This window comes from Carassius gibelio, chromosome A19, assembly GCF_023724105.1.
Source record: "Carassius gibelio isolate Cgi1373 ecotype wild population from Czech Republic chromosome A19, carGib1.2-hapl.c, whole genome shotgun sequence".
NCBI classification, from domain to species: domain Eukaryota; kingdom Metazoa; phylum Chordata; class Actinopteri; order Cypriniformes; family Cyprinidae; genus Carassius; species Carassius gibelio.
In genome coordinates, this window is record NC_068389.1 from 21,916,985 (window position 1) to 21,941,312 (window position 24,328).

At 37.0% G+C, this 24,328-nt stretch overlaps 2 protein-coding genes across 4 annotated transcripts; both read left to right on the forward strand.

The window, feature by feature from the left end:
* The first annotated feature begins 1,122 nt into the window (after positions 1 to 1,122).
* LOC127935890 (inhibitor of growth protein 4) lies at positions 1,123 to 8,857 on the forward strand. 3 transcript variants are annotated; one of them, XM_052534101.1, is made up of 8 exons: positions 1,123 to 1,183; positions 4,585 to 4,656; positions 5,246 to 5,412; positions 5,774 to 5,888; positions 6,012 to 6,126; positions 6,968 to 7,112; positions 7,264 to 7,325; positions 7,479 to 8,857. In XM_052534101.1, exons 1-8 carry the CDS (start codon positions 1,138 to 1,140, stop codon positions 7,516 to 7,518), a joined length of 762 nt encoding a protein of 253 aa, XP_052390061.1. In that variant the 5' UTR covers positions 1,123 to 1,137; the 3' UTR covers positions 7,519 to 8,857. The 3 variants fall into 3 exon arrangements, with proteins under 3 accessions (XP_052390061.1, XP_052390062.1, XP_052390063.1); XM_052534102.1 differs by lacking the exon at positions 1,123 to 1,183 and adding an exon at positions 3,992 to 4,103; XM_052534103.1 differs by lacking the exon at positions 1,123 to 1,183 and adding an exon at positions 4,119 to 4,251.
* A 4,045-nt stretch (positions 8,858 to 12,902) lies between these two features.
* LOC127934960 (non-homologous end joining factor IFFO1) lies at positions 12,903 to 24,064 on the forward strand. The gene is made up of 9 exons (XM_052532549.1): positions 12,903 to 14,155; positions 16,505 to 16,565; positions 16,692 to 16,787; positions 16,912 to 17,052; positions 17,223 to 17,383; positions 17,669 to 17,786; positions 18,338 to 18,430; positions 18,600 to 18,730; positions 21,290 to 24,064. Exons 1-9 carry the CDS (start codon positions 13,185 to 13,187, stop codon positions 21,444 to 21,446), a joined length of 1,929 nt encoding a protein of 642 aa, XP_052388509.1. The 5' UTR covers positions 12,903 to 13,184; the 3' UTR covers positions 21,447 to 24,064.
* The last annotated feature ends 264 nt before the right edge of the window (positions 24,065 to 24,328 follow it).

The following is a 24,328-nucleotide window of genomic DNA, read 5'->3' on the forward strand; positions in this document are numbered from 1 at the left end:
CTTTTCTTTGGTTCTCTCCATTATCGCTTGACAATGCAGTGCATCTGTCTCCCCACCCAGTTCTGCCGCTCCTCCCTCGGTCTTGTTTTCCTGTTGCGCTTGCACTCTCCAAGGCAAACATGTAGAAAAATCCCGATCTCTCCGACTCCCTCTCTACTTGCCTTCTCAGCCCTCAAACTCAAATCAAAGAGTTTTGTACATCTATATAAAACCGTCTCATCATGTTTGCTTGTCATTACCAGTGTGTCTGTGGAGATCCGTAGCCTTGAATATTGGCTACCCACACAAACACTCACATGCTGTCCAGACCGTATATGTGCACTCTCCTCGCATCAAGCGAGCAAGGTTTCTTCTTTCTCTATTTTTTTTTTAATTCTGTCATTGCATGCAGCCAGCATTGCTAGAAGAAGCACCTTTAAAGAGCTTTGGAGAGGGCTAACCCAGGAAGTGTGCTTTGAATCATACTAAGGACCATGAGGCTGAGCAGCTTGAATTAATATTCAGGAGTATAAAAGAAAAGGGATGAGAGGGATGGGAGGAGGAAAGAAAGGATGAAGTACTGTATGCACATTGGTGTTATATTGTTTCACATCAAATCTACAATATGTTTTCATTTCTGAAATAAACTTTTAGGTTTACATTGCTCGCCTTTGTATATCCTTAGAAACTTAAACTAGTAAGCACATTATCAAATTTTCTGTAAAGGCAGAGATGAGCTTTGTTGCCCGCCAAACTGCACAGTTTTTCATTATATTTTAAGAAAGGGCCCATTATTTATGTTTAGTCATTTGGAAACTTACAAGTAAATATGTTGTTAATAATTTATATTTAAATACTAAATGTTTAAATACTAATTAATATTCAATAAGAGAGTTCTTGAAAAAAATAATTGAATCTTGTTTGTGTGTATGTGAGACAGAGAGAGGTGTGTGTGTGGGGGGGGGGTTCTTCCCTACTTTACAGGGACCAAATGCACTCCAAAAATGACTCTACACAAATAAATGCCTCATCTTTCCCTAATTTAAAAAGGAGGCCTATACCTGACACTGAGGGAGATAAATGGAGAGGAAGAAGGAGGGAGAAGCCTCATCCTGACAACACAAAACCAACAATGGGACACTATATCATCTTTTATTTATGCGCCAAACAGCTTGCCTGAAGTTACAGAAGGCTCTCTCAAAGGGTGAGTCATGCTTCTTTCTCCCTCCCTTTCTCCATCATATCCCTCATTTTCAAAGCAGCTACTGAAATCAAATTCACTTTGAGACTGGGACTTCCTATGACTCATATTTTGATTTGTGCATGTCTGTCTGTACGCTTAATAACACATAATTTTAGTATAACTATATGCAGCATCTATAATTTGAAGGTAGCATGCTGATAATTAAACTTAACATTATTTTTGCATGCTTTTAGGCTACATTACATGCTGGTATAACTTACCACATATTGTCATGCTAATTGCATAATTATAAATAGCAATGAACATGCACTGACCTCCCAATGTGCCATAGAAGGCATGATGATGGGGATAATGCTCTGAGCAATCCCCATAGCAAACTGCAGTACAGCCGCTGCAAATCTGATTTCTTCCCTCTACATTTGCACAGTGTGAGTAAATCAGACCTGCGCTGCTCTAATTCAGACAGAGAACCAGGGTCAGGCCCAGCTCTATACTGCCCTTGGCCACGATCAATAACTTCATGTTTGACCAAAGTAATTCAGCAGGGTTTTATTCACTCTGAACATTTCTTTGTCCCTCTGAGAATGTGAATTTCCCAGAGCTCGCAGCCCTGTACCTGTGCAAGGGCTTTATAGTTTACTTGATCTGCAAATGGGTTTGCTTGAAAGGGTCAGTTCATGTCAAGGGTTAATCCTCTGAAAATATAACCTGTGCCATGCTATCTATCTGTTTAAATATGTTTTTTTGTTGTTGTTGTTGTTGTTGTTTTGTTTTCTCAAGCCATGTATGGATTTCGGTATAAGGGCATAATAATATGATATAATATATCATATAATATATCATATATACAATGTGAGCAAAATGGTTGAATCTGTGAGTATAAAAGTAAAAACATTATAACTCAAAGATATAAAATCTGGCCTACACTCAAAAATTTCAGTTCGTGACTGATTTTTGATTTTTTTTATTGCTTTTCGATTTTGCTATTTTAAAGTATTTCTCGTAAACAATGTTTCACATCCCCTGATAGCTCTAAGCGGTAATAATGGTGAAAATCAAGTCACTCAAATAATATGAGTGGCATGCTTCCCCTAAATGAGCGCCATGGGCATTGTGATTACGACTCTGTCTAGGAAAGAGTGCTTGTCTTCTCCCTTCTTAATCTGCTCAAGGGAACATAAATGCTTATTAGCATTGCCACAGTAATTTCTCCTTGAGGGAGACCACTGACAACACTAAACAGAGAGTGCTCCCTTAATACTTCATATGATATGTGGGTGTTACTGAGCCAAAATTATACCAGCCACAGCTAGACGAGACTTTGAAAGCTGCTTTATCTGAACATTTATTCTGTGCCTGCTTAGGTCGAAAAAAAAAAGTGCTGGAAAGAACAGAACAGAAATCAGCATGCAAATAACATCTAGAATCGTACTTTGCAAGTGATCATCTCGCTAGATCTTAATTATGTTCATCTACAGCTATTTTAGAAAATGATTCAGCAGTACAGAGTATTCACAGACTACATAGTCCTGAATAGCCTACATATGAGAATACAAGGCCAAGCAATTTCAAAATAAGGAGGAAGCTATAGACATGCATCTCGATTGGGAAAGCAGCAGTAATTGTTCTTTTGCCAGTCCTGTAGGGACATATTGTGCCAGAGTATCCTCTACATACTACACAACACAGTCTCAGTCTTAACTGCTATATTGTTGTCTGGCTGTAAGCTCCACTTCTGTTATGTGTTTATTGGGATAATGACTGTCCTGAGAGAGAGAGACTAGGTATTGTCCAACACTCCCTGGAGCTCAGTCTCCAGGTTTTCTTGTTAAACAGTTCAAAGTCTATTATAAAGTCTATTGCCCTCTCCTGGTGAAAAGTACAGAGTATGTGCTAGGAACAGCTGTATAGCTTCAGATAAAGAACAGATGACATTAATTATATGTTAAATAAACAAACCTCATGGGTTCATGGGTTTCTTTATTTAGATGATGCCGATAAGTTCACGAGGAACACTAAAACAATCAGGTGATTTTGAAAAATGTGGGCGAAATTTTTTTATTTGGCGCCCTATGATGAGAGGTCCTATGTGACATAAAAAAAATATTGTCCTAAGCCCAGTAAATTTTGTGACTCTTCTGATGTACACTTTAGTCCAACACTTAATACCACAGCAGGGTACGATGGGGAAAAGAAGAGGCTTCCCTTAAGAATGATGTGCAATTACTTTTAAACTGTAATCTATTTAGATACATTTGCTATTTTTTATGTCATGTTCTAAAATGCTACATAAAAACTCGATGAATAATTGAATAACCAATGACAGACAAAATGGAAGATTTCACTCAATTAGACTAGTTTTTAATGAATAGTGAAGAAGTCTGAAATGTACATCTGAATTAAATTACTAAATAATAACCCCATGAATTACAATAAATGTAAATAATTATATCTCAGTGCCAATTCTGTAGAGCATCTTAGCCCAAGTGTCTAATTTGATCTTTTCAATTTAAAATAAAAACGTGTCAACAAATTCCTCTTATATAATGTCAGACCACTATTTTCCAAAGATTCATTCCATTACTTAACAGATGTTGATATTCAGATGACAAAATAAATAAGAATATAACCGTTCATCAAATGTGAAACAAAATCCTAGTTTGTTCCTAATTTTTTACTACTACACTCATTGTGCTATTTGCCATTGCACATATCTCTGAACATCCAGAGAGGAGTTTTATCATTCTGTTTCAACATACTTTCAAAGTACATGCAGGACATGAAAGAGTTCAGCAGACACCCCCCACTCATGACCCCTCCCCATCAAAGCTACCCCCAGAACTTCCGGCGAAACCGGAAGAAGCTTTGTTTGTGTTTGTCAAAATGGCGGCTGGAATGTATCTAGAGCACTACTTGGACAGTAAGGCTATTGTCTTTGTTTCGATATACATCGCCAATAACAAACCTCTTCCGCGTTCAAATTGTCCGGCATGTCTACACGTTTCACATGCACTTACGGTTTACTATTAAACGATCGTTGAACGACACAAAACAGCGCTAATAAAGACGTCAGTACGACCACTGTGCTCTGAATCTAACTGGAAATGTAAACAGTGTTATGAAGTGAACGATGGTTTTGTAGTTTTGTTTGGTTGGTGCGGCACCAACAAACGTGAATGTAATACAGAATATGATACTATTGCTATTAGAATAATGAAATACTTAAAATGAATACCTGGCGTTATTAAAGCGCAAGGTTTCAATAAAGTCGAGCTAGCTTGGGCTTGTACAGATGGAGATTGTTTACTGTAGTGCTGGTTTTCAAATGTGCACAGATTATTGTTCTGTTTCTGGCCTTGGTCATAGTGTTAGATGATTTATATGTCACTCTATCTCTTTAGGCATAGAGAATCTGCCCTTTGAACTGCAGAGGAACTTCCAGCTGATGCGAGATCTGGACCAGAGGACAGAGGGTGAGTCTAAACTGTAGACCAGGGCCAATGCAATGCAGAGTTTGGCTGCAACCCTGATCAAAGTCACCTATTATGTCATTAATGACTCACCCTCATGTCGTTCCTAACCCGTGAGACCTCCGTTCATCTTTGGAACAGTTTAAGATATTTTAGATTTAGTCCGAAAGCTCTCTGACCCTCCATTGAAGCTGTGTGTACGGTATACTGTCCATGTCCAGGAAGTTTAGAAAAACATCATCAAATTAGTCCATGTGACATCAGAGGGTCAGTTAGAATTTGTTGAAGCATTGAAAATACACTTTGGTCCAACAAAATAACAAAAATTACGACTTTATTCAGCTTTGTCTTCTCTTCCGGGTCTGAGCAATGTCCCGGAAGAGAAGACTGTGTTCTGAAGATGAACGGAGGTCTAACGGGTTTGGAACGACATGAGTCATTAATGACATCATTTTCATTAACCCTTTAATACAGTAATCTAGGATCATATTTTTAACAACATTTTTACATTTATTTTTAATGTCTGCTTATTTGGGGTGGTAAATGGCTGTTCAGAAGTGGTTGGTTGTTTGCATCTTACTTCTTTCTGTAGATCTTAAAGGGCAGATTGATTCTCTGGCTCGTGAATACACAGCCAACGCTCGGACATTGTCCTCTGAACAGAAGCTCTCGCTGTTAAGACAGATCCAGCAGTCTTATGGGAAGTGTAAAGAGTTTGGAGATGACAAGGTCCAGCTTGCAATGCAAACTTATGAGATGGTTAGTGTGAATTTGCATCTGCTCCTTACAAATAAGCTTTTATAACTACTGCAAATTCTGTTGATGTATAACATTTGAATAAAGAAGTGAAGAGATTAATACTTTCATTCATCAAATAGTATTAAAATATTAAGTAGCACAGCTGTTATGAACATTGATAATAATAAGAAAGTTTCTTGAGCAGTATATTAGAATGATTTCAGAAAGATCATGTGATGCTAAAAAGTTCTCAGTTCAAAAAAAAAACCACACCGATATATATATATGTTAAATACATTGTAAAATATGTATTTGTAATGTACATTTAGTTGCTTTATAACTAAATACAGTGGGTAACACTTCATTTATTTCATGCATTTAGGTGGACAAGCATATCCGAAGGTTGGATACAGACCTGGCTCGCTTTGAGGCCGACCTCAAGGAGAAACAGATAGAAAGCACAGATTATGACTCTACCTCCAGCAAGGGCAACAAGAGTGAGAGTTGTGCTTTTGATAGCTTCTTATGACTATTAGTGCTGTTTTGGCAAATGTACATCTCTTTTGTGGATCTCTAGACATACAACGCTGTCTCTGATGGTCGTTTATTGTTGTTTGAAGGTGACCATCGAGGACCCAAGAAGAAGGAGGTGACTCGCACTAGGTCGAAGGTGAAGAACTCTGACGATGACTGCAGCTCAAAGAGCGGACAGAAGAAGGTCAAACTCACACAAAGGTGAGAATCACACACATTTTCTATTAGAATTCTCTATTTGTTCGTAAAGTGTGTAATTTTTGTGCTGCTTGTGGCACCAGAATTACAATAATAGTTGGTTTGTCTTTGTAATTCAACTTTTCAGCTTTGTATTTTTCGTACATATAAACTACTGTAGAAAATGTTTTGATAAGAATGCATTAAGTTGGTCAAAAGTGACCGTAAAGTCGGAACAAAATATTTCCATTTCAAATAAACGTTCTTCTGTTGAACTTTCTATATAAATGTTTCTTGAGCTGCAAATCAGCATTTTACAATGGTTTCTGAAGCATCATGTTAAGCTGAAGACTGGAGTTATGATGCTGAAAATTCAGCTTTCTATCACAGGAATACATTACTTTTTTTTAAATATATTAAAATTGTTTCATATATTTAAAGTTGTTGCATAATATGACTGTTTTAATGTGTTTCTGATCGATTAAATGCAGCCTTGGTGATCATAAGAGACTTATTTCAAAAATAGATTTTTTAAATCTTTGTGTGCCACAGGCAGCTTAAGTACTGTTTTATTTTTCATCTTTTAGTAGAGATTTCTTTAGGCTGTAAACACAATGTGTTTGTGATGTTGAACAGATTTCCAAGTAGAGGGGAAATGGAGCCTCCCAGCATGTACATAAATATTTAAGAAGTTGTTTTGAAATAAAATTTTAATCTTTAGAAAAACCAAACAGTTAGCTGTTTGCCCTACGGTCTGGCCCACATCATTGCTTTTCGCCTTTCTAACCATTTCTGTCAATAAAAGAGGCAAAATGCCCCAAAATAAAATAAATGCATTCCGAAACCGAATAAAATTTTCTTCCAGCTCTGAGTTACCAGCACCGACGGTGAACTTTGGGAACGTACACCCCTCGGATGTGTTGGATATGCCAGTGGACCCCAATGAGCCCACCTATTGCCTCTGCCACCAGGTTTCATACGGAGAGATGATTGGCTGTGACAATACAGACGTGAGTCTCCTTTCCCATTTAATGCAGTTAATTGAGGTTAAGTATCCAGTCATATGCTGTAAACTCCATTCCCAGACTGCAGCAGTGTATTACAGAAGATTCCTGTACATTTATATTCAGAGCTGTGCTTTGTGTGTCTCTCTTTCTTTAGTGTTCTATTGAGTGGTTCCACTTTGCCTGTGTGGGTCTGACCACCAAGCCCAGGGGGAAATGGTTAGTACTCATGTGATTTTTTGCCCTTGAAACTGATGCAAGTCAATGCTTTTGGACATGAGTGCAGAAATAGAGTCTGAAGTAGCTCCCTAAATATAGCAATAGAGAATTTGGGTTTTAGTGAATATGCATCTGTCTTTCCGTCTACAACAGGTACTGCCCAAGATGTTCGCAGGAGCGGAAGAAAAAATGAACATGCAGAACGAGAGAATTCACAGAGAGGGAGGTAAAGGCAGGCGAAAGGGCCCTCCATAGACACTAATATAGATCCACTCTCTACTTAATCTGGTGCTTGTCGTCCTCTTTTCCATCTTCACATCCCTCTCTCAGCCAGACAGTAAGAAGGGATGATGGGTGAAGATGAAGGAGGTGTAGTTTTTAATTTATGTGCTCAGTAATGAAGATGACTTTTGTTATGGAGTATTTTTTGGTTCTGCATTTTTTTATATATATATATTCTTATATTTTCAATTTGTTTATTTGTATTGTCTTTTTTTACAACTCATTTTAAACACACGCACTCGGCAGTCAGGGAGCATATCAGGAGATCTCACCTTTCTTTCTTACACTTGTGAATCCAGGTAGTCTCAGACTGGATAATTGCTGTCATCCTTTCCTTCTCAGACGGGATCCCAGATCCCAGATCAGACTTGAAACTGATCCCGTATCTAACTTTTCCAAGTTAAATGTTCACAAAAGGGCAAGTTATCAACTTACCTCACCAAACCTGAGATGTTTATTTGACAAGCCAGCAATTTTGAAAAAATAGCTGCTCAATAGGATTATTTAATTAGATTTTTTACACCTACTCAGCCTTTCCACTCACTCTCTGTCTTACATTCACAAATCCTGCACTTGGAAGACCACCACTTCACTTCAGGTCCATTCCACAGCTGTAGATTTCAATGCATTGACATTACTTGGTGCTTATGGTCACACACTACTTGGATCGTATTAAACCGGTTGTATAATCCAGACTGTTGAAAGCATTAACTCAGCATGTAACATTATTCAGTTGAATTGCTCTGACACCTGGTCATTAAATGCATTTTGTGTTTTCTTTTGTATGAATTAACTCTAGTATTGCTGTGAGCTCAGCAACAGGGTTCTTTGCGACTGGATTTCGGTGCTTATGAATATATTAAAGTAATGTGATTAAATGTGTGAAATACATAGCATCGCTTACAATTGTTCTCAGTCATTGTGCTAAAGCAGTTTGATATATTTTGCGAGATGTTGGAATCAAATGTGTTGATATCAACTTGTATTTAAGGTCCAGTTGTTTTAATAAAATAATTACAGGTATGTCAGACAGTGCAAACGGTTTTAAAACCTGGTGCTACACAGTGATTGTTGCCAGTTCTAAATGATTCTGATGTCTGGTGTACGATGAAGGGATTGTGGCATGTGTTTTTTGCCTTTGTCATGTTGCTTTGTGATTTGATTGCTCCAGATATTAAGTACTTTACTAATGTCAGATATTGGGTCTGGTGTCTTCCATGCTCATTGAACAATGCCTGATTCTGAAAGCATCTTTGTGTCTGTTGGTCATTATTTCATTCATTCTGGCATTTTTGAATGCTGTTGTCAGAAAAGTGTCATGAACATAGTGTAAAATATTTAAAATAATCTCAGAATGAGAAATATCATTATTATTAATAATATAATAAATATATGGAACTCAAATTTGATAAGCTGAAAAAGTGAGGAGGAAAACTGTATAATTAAGTATTTAAATATTTAAAAAATAATATATAAAATAGACAGTATGTGTACTTTATTGGGGCTGCAACAACTAATCGATTAATATCGATAATGAAAATCATCGACAACGATTCTCATTATCGATTAGTCTGGTCTGCCCACAGCGCACTTACAACTGCAGCCAGGTGTATTGCAGCACTGAATAACGCATTTCTATGGACAAAATGCATCTAAAAATATTGGAGGAAACAGAATGAGCTCCTGCAGAAAAAGAACGTGATCCAGGCTGCCCAAAACATGATAAATCTTTATTTTAAGCTTCAAGCTGATGCATCAGCGTAATGGCTTGCCTGCCAGGCGCTTTTACACGTTTGCGTCCACGGCGGAAAAAAACTTTTCGTTACGGTCATACTCTTATCTGTAAATTTCACAAATACACGCAAGCCTTTACATTTTTGCATAAAGACCCTCCCTAACAGTGCGTTGAGTTGCAATCTTTATCAAGTAGGGAACAGCAGCGGGAGCGCGCGTTAAACAGACGACACACAGAGAGGAGAGGGAGATGATATTCAGTGTGAAAAAATCCATTGTGCTAAAATATCTGTTGTTGAACATTTATATTTAGGTTTAAAAGTCAACATGCAGTGCAAGTAGTTTATGAGAGTATGGACTGTGAAGTCTTTTGACAGGTCGTCTAATAAATTAAGCACTGTATGTTTTCATAACATTCAATTGGCACATTTGTTTTAAGGACACTGGGCAGAATGTGGAATAATGTGTTTTTGTCAGTAAAATTAAAATAAAGAAAACGGGGATTTTAACTGATTAAATAATCAGCCAACTAATCGTTTATCAAAATAATGGTTAATTGCAGCCCTGTACTTATATATTTATCATTACTCCAGTCTTCAGAGTCACATGATCCTTAAGAAATCATTCAAATATGCTGATTTACTGCTTATTATTGTTATTATTATATTTATGTGGAAAACATGATACATTTAAGTTCTTAAAGGATTATTTGTTTTTTTATGAATAGAAGTTTTAAAAAATCTAATAGAAATCTTTTGCAAAATTTTAAATGTCTTTAATTCTGATAACTTTCATGCTGAATAAAAGTATCACTTGACTTGCAAAAAAAGAAAAACCTTTGAAAGGTATGATGGCATAGCCACTGAATTATTTAAAAAGGCATTGCACTGAAAAGTCCACGACAGTGTCATACTGCATTGCAGTTCTCATTCAAACCACTGGAAGCACCCTAACACTTGTAAGAGACCCACTCTGTGTAATGCTGCAGTGATGCTGCAGTGATGCTGCCCTATACACCTTATGGTCCTGATGCTGGTTAAGTTCCTTGATTGTAATTGGACTTAATTTTAAATCTTTTCAATAGCACATACTATTGAAAGTAATATATAAATATTTTCCTCCATTTAGAAACACAGCGCATGACAGAATGCACCTGCACTGACATACACATGGGTGTGGCTGCCTTACAGCATCATCAGTTCTTACTGCCGTCTAGTGACACTGAAGGGAATTGCGTTATAATTATTAACTGCAAAAGTCTGGGTGTACTCTTTTAAACCATGTCACTTTTTATATAAAAGTATATGAATTAAATGATTTCTGTATGTTCACAGGTAAAAAATATGTACTTCCATATCGTTTTTATAAACGTGCTGCATGCATTAGACACGTTGATCTTCAATGAGGAAGTGTGCTGGACTGAGCTTCTCATTGAGATGCCAGGCGCAGAGCATCATTTTAGCCACATGGGGACTGCCAAGGCTTTGGGCAAAGTCATCTCAGACCTCAGGGAGTATATGGGCACTTGGGATGGAATTAGTACAATTTAATGGAAGTGCTTATCTTCACAGTAATGTTTATGACTGCACTTTACTCGTTATATCAGATAGATACATTAGTGATGGCAAAGCTCAATTTTCATTGTCACATGATATTTCAGAAATCAGATCCTTCAAAAAAACATTCATTATGAATGTTGAAAACAGTTGTGCTGCTTTATATTTTTTTCTAGTATTCAAATGTCTGGTGTAAGTAAGCTTTTTTTTTCTTATGAAAAAAGACATTGTAACATTTACAATGCTACAAAAGATTTCAATTTCAAATAAATGCTGTTTATTGAACTCTCTGTTTATAAAAGAATCATGAAAATTATTATTAATTATTGAACACTAATTATAAGTGATAATAACTGAGCAGCGAATCAGCATATAAGAATGATTTCTGAAGGATCATGTGACACTGAAGACTGGAGTAATGATGCTGAAATTCAGCTTTATCATCACAGGAATAAATTAAACTTTAAATATATTAAAAAAGTAAACAGTTATTTTAAATTATAATAATATTTCACAATATTGTATATTGCCGGTAGTGTAAATAGATGTGTCACATCCACTGAATCATTTTGTAGTTAAAGAAATTCATTTATGTTTTATGGATAGACATAGATGAAAATGTACTCTGATCAACCAACAGACATAATTGTCTTGTGATCGCATTCGGCAAGTGTTATTCACTTTCCATTATAATGATTATACATGTTTAACTTCTAATTGTTTCGTTAAATATAATCTGACTCTTGGTATTTCATATCTCAGAGCCTTATGTGTCTTGTCACGGAGCTGCCAGTGGACTTGCAAAAGCCTGTAATCATCCCTTCTTCTCCCCTCTTATAATCTCAGCTCACTTTCCACAGCATGTCATTATGTGTAGGACTAGCTGTGATGAGTCACTGTGGACAGTCACTCTATCTACTTATTTTCTATCACAGAGCACACTGAAGACAGTAACTTCATTATTTTGTTTTGTCCAAGAGCAAAAAGTATGGCTTTCAGTAACTTGATTGTGATAATACTGCTTTTATTTACCGCCCAAGCTCTCTTTACACTGAGATGAGTGTGAGGAGGAGGTTCAGAAGGTATAAGGAAACCAGCTGTGGCTGCATCTGGAGCACTAAGAGAATTCCCAGTGGGCCAATCCACATGGAAACTGTGCCCCCAATAAATGGAAAAAAAATATGTATTACATGTGTTTCATATCTAAAGATGAAAAAGGGCAATTGACTTAGTTGGCTAAATTAGTTAGAAAGGAACTGTATGAATGTAACTTTATTGTCTAGATACTAATAATTAACGTGACGTGAGACATTTTTTGGTAGACTATACTGTAAAAATATAACTTTCTCACTGCAATAAAAACGTGTGGCTTATACACAAGACCATGTAGTCTTGGTTTAAATTATAATAAAGATTTAGATAGATTAAACAGAGTTTATAGCTTTACCCTGGCCTTGTCACAAACAGAGTTTCGGTTTTAAACTATGAAAATCCATTCTGAAAGTAATTTCTCTCAAGCATTAATGTATAGCCTACAAAAAAAATTAACTGTGTTTTAAAACAATTAGACTAGTATATTTATACATTTTCTGCATTTCGAACGTGTAGCGTACAAATGAACAAACCCGTATATTTTATTATCTAAATGTCATATGTAAATTTCCCACCAAAAAGGTTATGTTTTTTAAAATGGAAATTAAACGTTGTTTTTAATAATAATATTATTACTGTTCCGATTTCGTGATTTGCATCACGCTGCTGTTGCCAATTACAGCCAGTGACGTAAAGGTACACCTTCACTACCGTAAATCCCAGAAATGCAAACGCACATTCAAAATGCAGCTCTTAAATTTTGCACACCAAAGTATAACGTAACGCAATACCTGGCGTTAGATGTCTTATTTGACAGTATCAATTAAACAAGACACGTTGAAGTCTGCTCAAATAATCAAGCGGCGGTGATGCGCACGTTCGAGGCGCTTCTACTAACCAATCACGGTATGAAGGAGCCGCAGTAGCTCCTCTCATGTTTATCTCTGCTCTGAAGCTTGGCTGTTCCGCTACGAAGACACAATCTTCTCTAAGAAGATAAACCACGTCTGGTTAGGTACTGTTATAGCAAATGACATGCAAATACGCGTAACGCGTCTTGTGTTAGATTATAGCCTGTCGTAGTTATAATCAAAGGCTTGTGTTTGCATTTTGTCCAACTGAATCGGACAAGTGTTCATTCATTTTATTCACTTCAGAGGATCGGCTTCAAAGACACGCAGTTAAATCAGTGTTCATGCCGGACTTTGAGCATTTCAGATTTTCCTACTCCAGAATGAATCCTGTATTGGGGGAGAACGTGTATCCGTTCCAGCAGAACCAGGTGACGGGCTTCGCGGACTCTGCGTCTTCGGGCCACTGGACCGATCCAGCGGGCCTGTTCTTAAGCGAGCACACGAGTGGCATCGGGCAAGATGGACTGGATTTAGGGGCTTTACCTCCTCCGGGAACACCGTATCTGCACCTGGGTAACTATCTGCACCGGGTGTCTCCACCTCCTCCCGCCGCCGCGGCCCTCCGTAACGACCTGGGGTCCAACATCAGCGTCCTCAAAACTCTAAATTTGCGCTTCCGCTGCTTTTTAGCCAAAGTACATGAACTGGAACGTAGGAATAAAGTATTGGAAAAGCAACTGCAACAGGCATTGGATGAGAGCGCGGAGTGTGTGGAAAATAAGAAGCCATTAACGCGAGATGTTGGAGTGCAAACCGGCTTCGTTGGATTGATTCCTGTCAGGCCCGACTTGATACCCCTCCAGAACGCGAACGACACCGCGTATCTGTCCGGAGCCTTGCTGTCACCGACTCTCTATAACACCATTCTCCCTCTCGAGTCCAGTAATAGGACACCAGTAGAAAGCCTGAACCCATCCAATCTGACGGACTCTAACTCTAATCTTACTCCAAATTTCCCCATCAGCCCGATTGATCCTGCTCCAAAAACTTTCAGCAATATTAACGGGAAGTATGTCAATACCGGTATTGGCTGTACCAGCAACCTTCCACCCAGATTTCATCCTGGCACTGTGTGGTCGTACAATCCGAGGTTCAGCAGCGGGCGCGAGACGCGGGTCTCGGGGTCAGGTGGGTTGTCATGGGTGCCTCCAAAAGGAGTAGGTGTCCAGATCGACACTATCACCCCAGAGATTCGGGCCCTGTACAATGTGCTGGCCAAGGTAAAGAGGGAGAGGGACGAATACAAACGGAGGTCAGTATGAGCGCAATATGATGTTCTTGTAAATAGATATATAGAGCTTCAAAGTGAAACTTTTACGCACACCTTTACGCATTATATTGCGCGCTACTCAGCTTCTGTAATAGCCATTTTTGTCAGGCTGTTATCTATCTGTCTGTCTGTCTATTAATTAGGAGAAAATTTTCTTTTATATAAATAATTTCCCCTAATTTAAAGATAACTTTGTTTAAACAATAATTTTAGTATTTAATAATAGATTTACAATTTATTTAAACTAAAGTTTATTTTTAAATATATTTATGTTCTGAGAGAACCTTTGTTTGGTGTCATTAAAATATGTTTAGAGGAATTTAATTCACAATCCGTTCATTTAACCATTAGTTAAGATATTGTATTATTGTATAAGTTTTTCAGTTTCTTTTTTTGTCAAAAAACTGAAAATCCTTATTCCCATCATGCCATTGCCATAACACAAAATATTAATATCAATGATACCTTATATGTCAAAGTCTGTTAATAAAGACCGTTGAATCCTGACATTATGTTCTTAGCAGCTTTTCAGTTATCTTAAATAACAATACATCATCCAGTACAGCGTGCATCCTCAGGGTTTCCCTCTGTGAGGTCAGATCATAGGTTAATAACAGTGTCTTGTGATAGCTCTAACAGGGCCTTGCTTATTCAAGCCTACGGCCCTCATAAAATATCAATTACAGTTGATGCACTTAATGCAAATACATTCAACATTTAGTCCATTTTTTATGAAGAAGTGAAGCAGAAGAAGTGTTTTTGAAGTCTGTTTGGGCTGGTTCTAACTCAGCATTTCAATCATTTTTCAGTTGACATTTTTGAGGCAGTATGATGTAGCCTTTAAATAGAATTTCACTTTGTACTTATTAAATAAATAAAAAATGCACTTCATAACAAGTCTCAATTTCAGGGTATTTTTTGCCTTTATGTGGGCATACTATTTCTAAACATATAATGTCATGCTTGGATTAGATATTTTTAATATAATGAATGCATCATTTTGTTATTTTTAACAGCATTTTTGCACCCATAAGCCCCCATAACAAACAAATTTGAATCTAGTAAAACAGTAGTAGTAGTAGTAATACTAAATCTAGTGGTTTTAAATGCATTCAGTAGTTAAAGCCAGACTGTTTCATTTTGTTCATTTTGGAGGTTTATTTATTATACTTTTCTCCCCTTATTTTAAATATTGTAAGCTTGAAATGGATTTATTTTTGTCTTTTGTTATGATAATTGTTTTGGTTATATATGTCATATTATCTAATGAGTAATAATAATGTAATGCAGTAATATTTTACCATGAATAATTCTAATTGGTATTAAATGCCGCTTTCAGCATGGTTATGAGTAAATGACTAATGAGTGAAATAGCTCAAAGTTGTTATATCAATACCCTATATAACCCCTTCTCTCGGTGACTCTCTCATCTCCCCATATATTTCATTCCAACTTCAGCCGCCTCCCCTCTGCGCCTCAGCATCTGCAATGCAGTACTGAACTGAGTGCTGCTACTGCCAGGATCCCACTAGAGAATAATTCAGCAATCTCTCTCTTACCTCCCATTCAGCCTCCCCAGACTACTACCAGCTGCCAAAGCCACTGAATCCCAGCCAAAATAGCCATTTTTATGTCTACAGTCAGGTTTATTTCTGAAAAAAAAAAAACCTGAGTTGTATGTTATATTTTGTCTTTGTTTCAGTTGTATATGTGCGATCTAGTGGCACCTGGTTTCTGAAATCACTGATTCAGCTGTTTGTATATTCATTGGTGTGTCAAGAAGAAGGTTATATGGATGCTATCGGAGTGTTACACTAACATAAATCAAGTGCTCTAACACCTGCAGTGATACTGCAGTAATGGCCTAAAATGGAAGGAACGTGTATATGAACAGTTCTGCATTTCCTCTCTCAGGCTGTAGCATGCATCCCCTATGCATACAGTCCAGTGACATAATACGTAATGCTTTCTGCAAAAAAAAAGATGATTTACTTCATGAGTAGAGTAGTATCAGCCCAAAGTGTAGGGTCAGGTTACATGAGAGATTCTATTTTTAGCTGAGATTCACTCGCTCTTAGCTAGTGGTTGTATTTCTGTGGCACAAGAAATTACACATTTCACAGAATGATAAATATAAAAATATAATGCTATTTATTTATTTATTTATTTACTTATGACATAATTATAAGTAATTCATTAATTACAGTCTGTATATACAATAGTAAACCTCATTGAATGGACATCATAATACAAATGGCTTTTTCCCTGATTAAGGTACAAATAAAAAAAAAAAGTTTGATGTTTGGCCAATTCTGGTTTTAATTATTCTAGATGGGAAGATGAATACACGATGCGAGTGGATCTACAGGAGAAGGTTGCAGAGCTTGAAGAGGTAAAACCAAATCAATTTAATATTTAAATTGGTTAAAATAAGACTCCTTGAGTCTAAGAGATCTTTTCCACTATCTACACTTACTGCATCTGATGGTACGTGTGTGTGTGTGTGTGTGTGTTTCAGGACCTGCAGGAAAGTGAGGTGTGTCAGGATGAACTTACTCTGAGGGTTAAGCAGCTTAAAGCAGAGCTGGTTCTGTTCAAAGGCCTCATGAGCAATGTGAGCACAAAAAAAGTCCAGTCAAATGGTGTCCCACAAATGTCTCAGCAGAGTAATTGATCCTCTTTATCTATCCGCTCCATTTCAGTTTCTCATTCTGGCTTTCACATCCTCACTCCTTTAGAATCACTCTGATTTGGACAGTAAAATCCAGGAGAAGGCCATGAAAGTGGACATGGATATCTGTCGCAGGATTGACATCACGGCCCGACTGTGTGATGTAGCCCAACAGAGAAATTGCGAAGACATGATTCAAATCTTCCAGGTTTGTCTTTCATCATCATTATTTGCATTTGCAGTGACATGAAATACATTAGATACAGGTGCGCCTTATTTTCTGTGTTTTTATTCCTTGATACGTTTTTCATATGTTAATTAGGCTCGTGTGACACCAAAGACTATATATTCAATGTTTTTAAAATTACTTTTTTCTAGCAAGTAGCCACACCTCCATCAACCTTGAGCCGCCGTCCACGAAAACAAGCGTCCCAGACATTCAGGGGGAACGAGAGTGATGAACCAGTAAGCATCTCTGAAAGTGAGGAGAGCGGGAATAAGGAGATCAATGAGGAGATGCAGAGGATGCTTAACCAATTGTAAGTGGCACCATTGAACGTCAGAAATTTCAGTGAATGCTGTGAAATAATGAGTCCTGTTAATCAGTTTTACTCAAACATAATGAATAACTTCTCAATTAGCAAGAAGATATGAACATCAACTAAATAAATAGTACTTCTAATGAAAATAAATAGTCTACTACAATCATAGAGCTGATACATTCTGGTTTGTGTTGTTATTTTGAGAATCACACACTTAATTGGATTTGAATACAGACAGTTTAAAATAATTTAAGATAATTAGGGTTTATTCTTATGCTACAGGCGTGAATGTGAGTTTGACGATGACTGCGACAGTCTTGCGTGGGAAGAGACGGAGGAAACTCTGTTACTCTGGGAAGATTTTCCAGGATGCACCTTCAGTGTTGAGAACCAAGGAGAGGTGTGTTTGTCTTAACTGAGTTCAGCTCCACTGATGGACTTTGGAAATTAAATTGGCATGATAAATTTATGTATGAAATGTATCCAGCTACACCTGGGGGAAAAAAAACAAACAAACATGAACATACAATCATTTAAACATCAAATATAAAATTAAAGTTTACATTCACTCATAAATTGTATACATTTTTAAAATGTTTTTCATTGATTTCAGAAAAAGAACTATAGTATTGTAGTAAAAATCTTTATCTTTTGGTGTTGCTGCAACTTAAAAACATTTTTTTTTTTGCTTTATTTTTGTACTTTTACTTTGTTTTCACATGGTAGACCTATAACAGTTTGGTGGGTTTGTTTGTTTATCAGTTTTGCTATAAAAAGCAAACGTTGGAGGATAAAAACACGGAGTTGGCATTTTAACTACTTTTTCTTCTAGATGTCTCTCTCTCTCTCTCTCTCTCTCTCTCTCTCTGAAAAATATTTCCATTATGTAGAGAAAGAACTTCAAGACATCTCAAACCTTTTTCTTTTGATAATTCACACTGTCTCACACAGCAGGAGGAGTCCATTGAGAAAGTGATAAAGGACACAGAGTGCCTTTTCAAGTCCCGTGAACAGGAATATCAAGACACCATTGACCAAATTGAGGTAAAACATCTACATGGAACTGTGTTATACTCTGCCAAACACATAACAGCATTTTATCAAGCAAGGCAAACAACATAGAGAGGTTTCTTGATAATATCGCATTATCTTTTAAAGGATGCCTTTTAAAGCGACTTTTGTTACTTTAAGTTTGTGTTGTGTTTGTATGTAGTTGGAGTTGGCAACTGCTAAGTCGGATATGAACAGGCATTTGCATGAGTATATGGAGATGTGCAGCATGAAAAGAGGCCTGGATGTTCAGATGGAGACCTGCAGACGATTAATCACTCAGAGTGGAGACAGGTACACACACACACACACACACACACACACACACACAGACTTTGAAAAGAGACTAATCATGATAGTCATTAATGGACTGTTTTCTCCAAAGATGCATTGTTTTTCATCAGAAACTCTCATCCCCGACCAGATCCCGACATAGATCTGCACATGCTTTTGGCAAACATAATGTAATAACATTTGTGATGTTGTTATGAGTATGAATCAGAATAAGGAAATAGAAATAGAAAAGTAAAAAGGAAATTGCAAAATACAAATTAAAAAAAAACACAATATGCAAATAGACAATATATGGTACTTATCTGTACAGGTGTATTATGTACAAATGCAAGAAAATGTGAATAAGAAATATATAGTGTGGTAAATAAATAAAAGTATAAATGGTGTTGATTTCTACACTTTAATTGGCAAATTAACTGTTCATGAGATGGATTGCCTAAGGGAAGAATCTGTTCTGTTCTAGTGCCCAGTACTCCGTAGCATTGACCAGACGGCAGCAGTTCAAAGAGGAAGTGGGCTGGGAGTGACGGGTCCAGAATGATTTTGCCAGCTCTTTTACTCACTCTGGATGAGTTCAGTGCTTGGAGAGTGGGGAGGGTTTTATGAGTGATTCGCTCAGCAGCCCGGACTATTCGCTGTAGTCTTCTGAGGTCAGTTTTGGTAGCTGAGCTGAACCAGACAGTTATAGAAGTGCAGAGGACAGATTCAGAGACTCCAGAGTAGGACTGTGTGAGCAGCTCCTGTTGCAGGTTGCACTTCCTCAGCCGGCGAAGGAAGTACTGCCACAGCTGGGCCTTTTTTACAATGGAGTCTATGTGGAACTACCACTTCAGGTCCGGAGAGATGAATGACTCCACTGCAGCCACAGGGCTGTTAGTGATGGTGAGTGGTGAGAGAGCAGGGGGGTTTCTCCTGAAGAACATTATCATTTTCACTGTTTTGAGCATGTTCAGCTCCAGGTTGTTAAGATTGCACCAGATAGCCAGCTCTTTAACCTTATGTCTGTGAGCAGACTCGTCACTACCCTGTATGAGTGTGGTGTCATCTGCAAACTTCACGAGATTGACAGAGCTATCCTTTGCAGTGCAGTTGTTGGTGTAGAGGGAAAAGAGCAGTGGGGAGAGAACACATCCCTGTGGGGCACCAGTGCTGACACAGAGACCTGGGTTAATTTGGACTGGAGGAGGTTTGGAATGATAGTGTTGAAGGCTGTTCTGAAGTCCACAAACAGGATTCTCACATAAGTCCCTGGTTTGTCCAGATGTTGTAGGGTGTAATGCAGTCCCATGTTGAGTGCATCGTCCACAGACCTCTTTGCTCAGTAAGCAAACTGTAGGGGTCCAGTAATGGCTTTTTTCCACTGCATGGTACGGCACAGCACGGCTTGCTTTTGGGGGGTTTTCCACTGCGTACAGTACCTGGTAGCTGGTATTAATTTAAGTGCCACCTCGGCTGAGGTTCCAAGCGAGCTGTGCCATTACCAAAATGTGACTCGTAAACCCTGCTGATCCTGGATTGGCCGGAGAGAAATGTCACTACCTGCCTGACTGAACTTGTGACATGAGACACTAGACCAGTTAGATTAAATCACCCCAGCCAGCGAGGATCGAACACAACTTTTTTTGAATGAACCCAACAGTTTCAAACAAGCACACTCCATTTTGTTTGGTTGCCATCAGCCTCTTTTGAAACAAACTCCAATTTGCAGTTAAAAACATTCATATGTCGAGAATAAAGAAAACAATCCCATCTTTATGCTTTTTTGTTTCTTTCTGTCGCTTTTATGATGATGTCATGGCAATAGAGGCTGCACAACTATAACGACGTGTCTATAATCCCACCCACTCTAAAGCATTATTAAACTGCATTGGAAACGCAAATCAAGCAGAGCTGTGCCGATGGAATTTACCGCTGATTAGATAACCGGCTTTACTGACGAGATGAGCATTAATTATCGGACGATATTTATCGTAAGTATCATCTTTGGACTGACAGAGCTGTCTGTCATTGTTGTTAGTTAAATGAGTCCTGGTAGGGATGTACATATCCATACAGAAAGTAGTGTATGAAGTTACAGTCTCTGTTAGCTCATCCAGATTGTTGACAGTAGCTTAAAAAAAAATCCCATCAGTTCAGTGGAAGCAGGCTTGTAAATAACGCTCTGCTTTATTAGTCTATCTCTTCAACTGATTTTAGTTTCTGCCTGTAGATTGGTATATGATGAACAAGACAGAGATCAGAGAGCCCCAAAACTGCCTGTGGGACAGAGTGATATGCATCCTTTATTGTGGTGTAACGTAGTCTAGTATATTACCATCTCTGGGAGGACATGTAACTCTCATTAATTACAAAAAACTGTGCAAAAAATGGTGCATAAAGATTTTAAATTAGCTGCATAAAAAATGTTGTGGAAGATGACATACTAGTGTCTTCTGAATGTGTATATTTTGACCTCCTCACCCCTTGTTGCTTTACTGTGGAGGGTGAGCCATACACGCATTTATTTCTGAATGGAACACACCCACTGCCGTCACTCAATACATCTCCCTTCTTTCACAGAAAATCCCCTCTTCTCATTTCGGTTGCTGTGGAGGAGGGAGAGAATGCGGAGAAGGAGAGGAAAAAAGCAACTGCGGCAAACTCTGACAGCACTGAACCGTATTGTGACATGCAGATGAACTCCGCTGTCCCGGACCACACATGGAAAAAGGCTTAAGAGCATTAATGTCCCTCCAGCACCACAGAAATAGCTGCAATTATAAACATGGTAGTGATAATTTCTTAAAAGAGACTGTGATGCTGCAGCAAGACTACACAGTAAACGGGTTATAGTTTCCTTCTGAAAGGCAAGTAACCTTGTGTAGTTTCACTAGTGCCCTCTATTGGAATGCACCATTAATGGTCCCCCCAAAAAAAGAAAAAATCCACTTCCAGCATGTAGCGCCATATTAATTCTGGCCAAAAATATGAGGACGGATGTGACTTCACTCTTTCTACATCATGTAATTTTATTTACAGTTTATTTGTATGCAGATAAACACCAGGGTCATTTGTGTTATGTAGTACCGTTTGAACTGTAATTTGTCATTTAAGGAAGATATTTAAATGAGTACTTCTAGTAAAACTTCACTTAATTTTTTTACTTAACTGAACTTTATTATTTACTCAGTGTCAAGAAAATTAACAAGATACAGAGCTGAAATGAAGAATTGAGAGTTAGCTTACATTAAATTATTTTTTAATAACAATTTTGATTCATTATACCAATTCCAACAAGATTGAATGTTTTAAATAAGACAAAGCAACTAATACAAAAAAATCATAGAATACCTCATTGCTAATACTTTCCTATTTTGTGCTTTTGTTTTAAAAATGATGTCATTTCCTGGAGAATGATGTCATAAATTAACTGGCAAAAACATGTTTTGTTTTCAACATGCTGAATGAAGAAAGACAAAGAAAAAAATTAAGAAATAATTACCATTTTATAATTTTAGATGTTTTACTTAAAATTATATATGAAACTATATATGAATTTTAATAATTAACCTAAAAAGACATATATAGTATAGCATTATATAAATCACAAGTTCAATATTATTATATTATCATATTATTAACTTGTTTCAATGAATCACAACAGTGGGTTTTTTTAACTTTGGATGCTCAAATAATAAAAGCTAGTTATTAATTTCTGAACAAGCACTTAGCATTTTATGTATCAGCTACCAGCGATGCCAGCAATATGATAAGTGATATTTAAAAAGGTCTGCAGTCAACATTTTGCAGCTCTGAGTGGAGATAATTTTTGGACAAGTATTTAGCGCTCAACATGAAGTGCACACTGAAGTGTGTGGGTGTTATATATTTTATACATTTTGTTATAAATTTTTTTTTTTTTGCCAGATGACTAATCATTGGCCTTGATATTTGTGTTTCTTGGCTGAAGATGTCTAAATCTTTAGCGATGTGTCATTACGCACTGTAAACTGCCCTTGATCGCTTAGCCTCAGCCAATGTCTTCAGCCATTTAGTTGCATTAGCATTAGTCAAAAACAGATGCTCAAGTTAATTTTATTAGATTCACTCTGTAAGGGCAAGGGTTACAAAAACAGTTATATCAGAATATCATTCTTAAAGTGCATCTGGCTCAAAAAAAAAAAAAAACTGAAATGACATATGACATCAGTGTAGGCCCAAATAAAAAGCCAAAACAAATTGGTTAGTTAGGTCAAAAAAGTCTGAGTCATTATGCACTTATGCATAAGTGATGGCTGAACAAGTTAAGTGCTGCTAAGGGCAGTGTATTCCACTTATTTATCCATTTATTTTGTTTCTCTTTGTTAAATTAATCATTTATTTGACTAAAGAGGGTTCCCAATGTCAAAACAATTTACGCTTTTAGAGTCAGAAACAGAAAGAGCAGTTAGATTCAGTTTAAACTAAAGGAATATAATATGCATTGACTTTAAAAACATCCCAACAAATCACTCATTGACACAACTTTATATTCATGAGTCTAATTATGTTCATTCATTAATCTAATTATCCCCCCCCCCATATTTATCAATTTATGAATGCCTTACTGATAATTACTTGCAAAACAAACTGTAATGGAAAAGCTCAACTAACATATTTGTATATCAAGGTGCTTGAGGAATTTTTAATGTTAAATTGATGGTTTTGAAAGTTTATTGTATTTATACTTTCAGACACTTGCTGTGGCATTTACAGGCACACGTCTGCTTTAAAACCTTCATAATATTGCTAATAATGTCTTAACTCTTATTAGCAGCAGCATGTAGATGTAAGATATTTCTTGTAGATGTAAACCATGGAAACAGTAGAGCTGCTTCTGTGATTATTCAGTCATAGCCTACAGTAGATTACCATGCCAACTCATGCAGCAGTGTAGCTTTGGTTACCATAAATGAAAGCGGGTCTGTGTGAACAGAAGTGATATTCAGCCATTTATTACAATCTAAGGTCACAGGCTCACATTATCCAAAGTGGTTAATATTAAAAGGAGAAATATCAATGGAGAAATATAAATGAAATGAATGTTTAAAATAAATATTTATCGGTGTGCTATGAATAGTATGTAAATGAGGGACATTTTCTAATTGTGAGCCAACATTAGAAAAGGGCTTCTAAACTGCTTTGAATGTTTTCGTGCAATTCACTACTATTTATTAAAAATATGAATTTGTCCTGATTCTAGATATCCGATGTCTAGATCAATGAAACTTGTAAAGATGGTGTCAAACAGGAAAATGTAGAACTGTGTACAGATATCAAGATGAACAAGCTGAAAATAAATTATTTTAGTGAAAACATTGCTTATTCTTGGATCTTTGTATGAAGTACTCTAACTTATTAATTAACCCACTGTATTAGGTGAAGAATTTGTATTTGTAGTTTACATATTTTTCGAGCAGTGATGGCAGTGCCTGAACTGATGTTACTGCCATTTTTGATGTATTACTATTTTACACGCATTATTATTCTCATTAATTTATAATAATAAATATTTGTACTTTAAGTGAAATGCTACAAGTTTTAAATGGTGACCAATTACACCAGTTGCTTTCTTTTTTT

Bases quoted from the DNA above. Each gene is read 5' to 3' on its own strand.
- LOC127935890 (XM_052534101.1), top strand. From the start codon at position 1,138: ATGCGCCAAACAGCTTGCCTGAAGTTACAGAAGGCTCTCTCAAAGG. The intron at 5,413-5,773 runs GTTAGTGTGAAT...TCATGCATTTAG, and splicing joins CAATGCAAACTTATGAGATG to GTGGACAAGCATATCCGAAG. The intron at 6,127-6,967 runs GTGAGAATCACA...ATTTTCTTCCAG, and splicing joins AAGGTCAAACTCACACAAAG to CTCTGAGTTACCAGCACCGA.
- LOC127934960 (XM_052532549.1), top strand. From the start codon at position 13,185: ATGCCGGACTTTGAGCATTTCAGATTTTCCTACTCCAGAATGAATCCT. The intron at 16,788-16,911 runs GTGAGCACAAAA...TCACTCCTTTAG, and splicing joins TCAAAGGCCTCATGAGCAAT to AATCACTCTGATTTGGACAG. The intron at 18,431-18,599 runs GTAAAACATCTA...GTTTGTATGTAG, and splicing joins ACACCATTGACCAAATTGAG to TTGGAGTTGGCAACTGCTAA.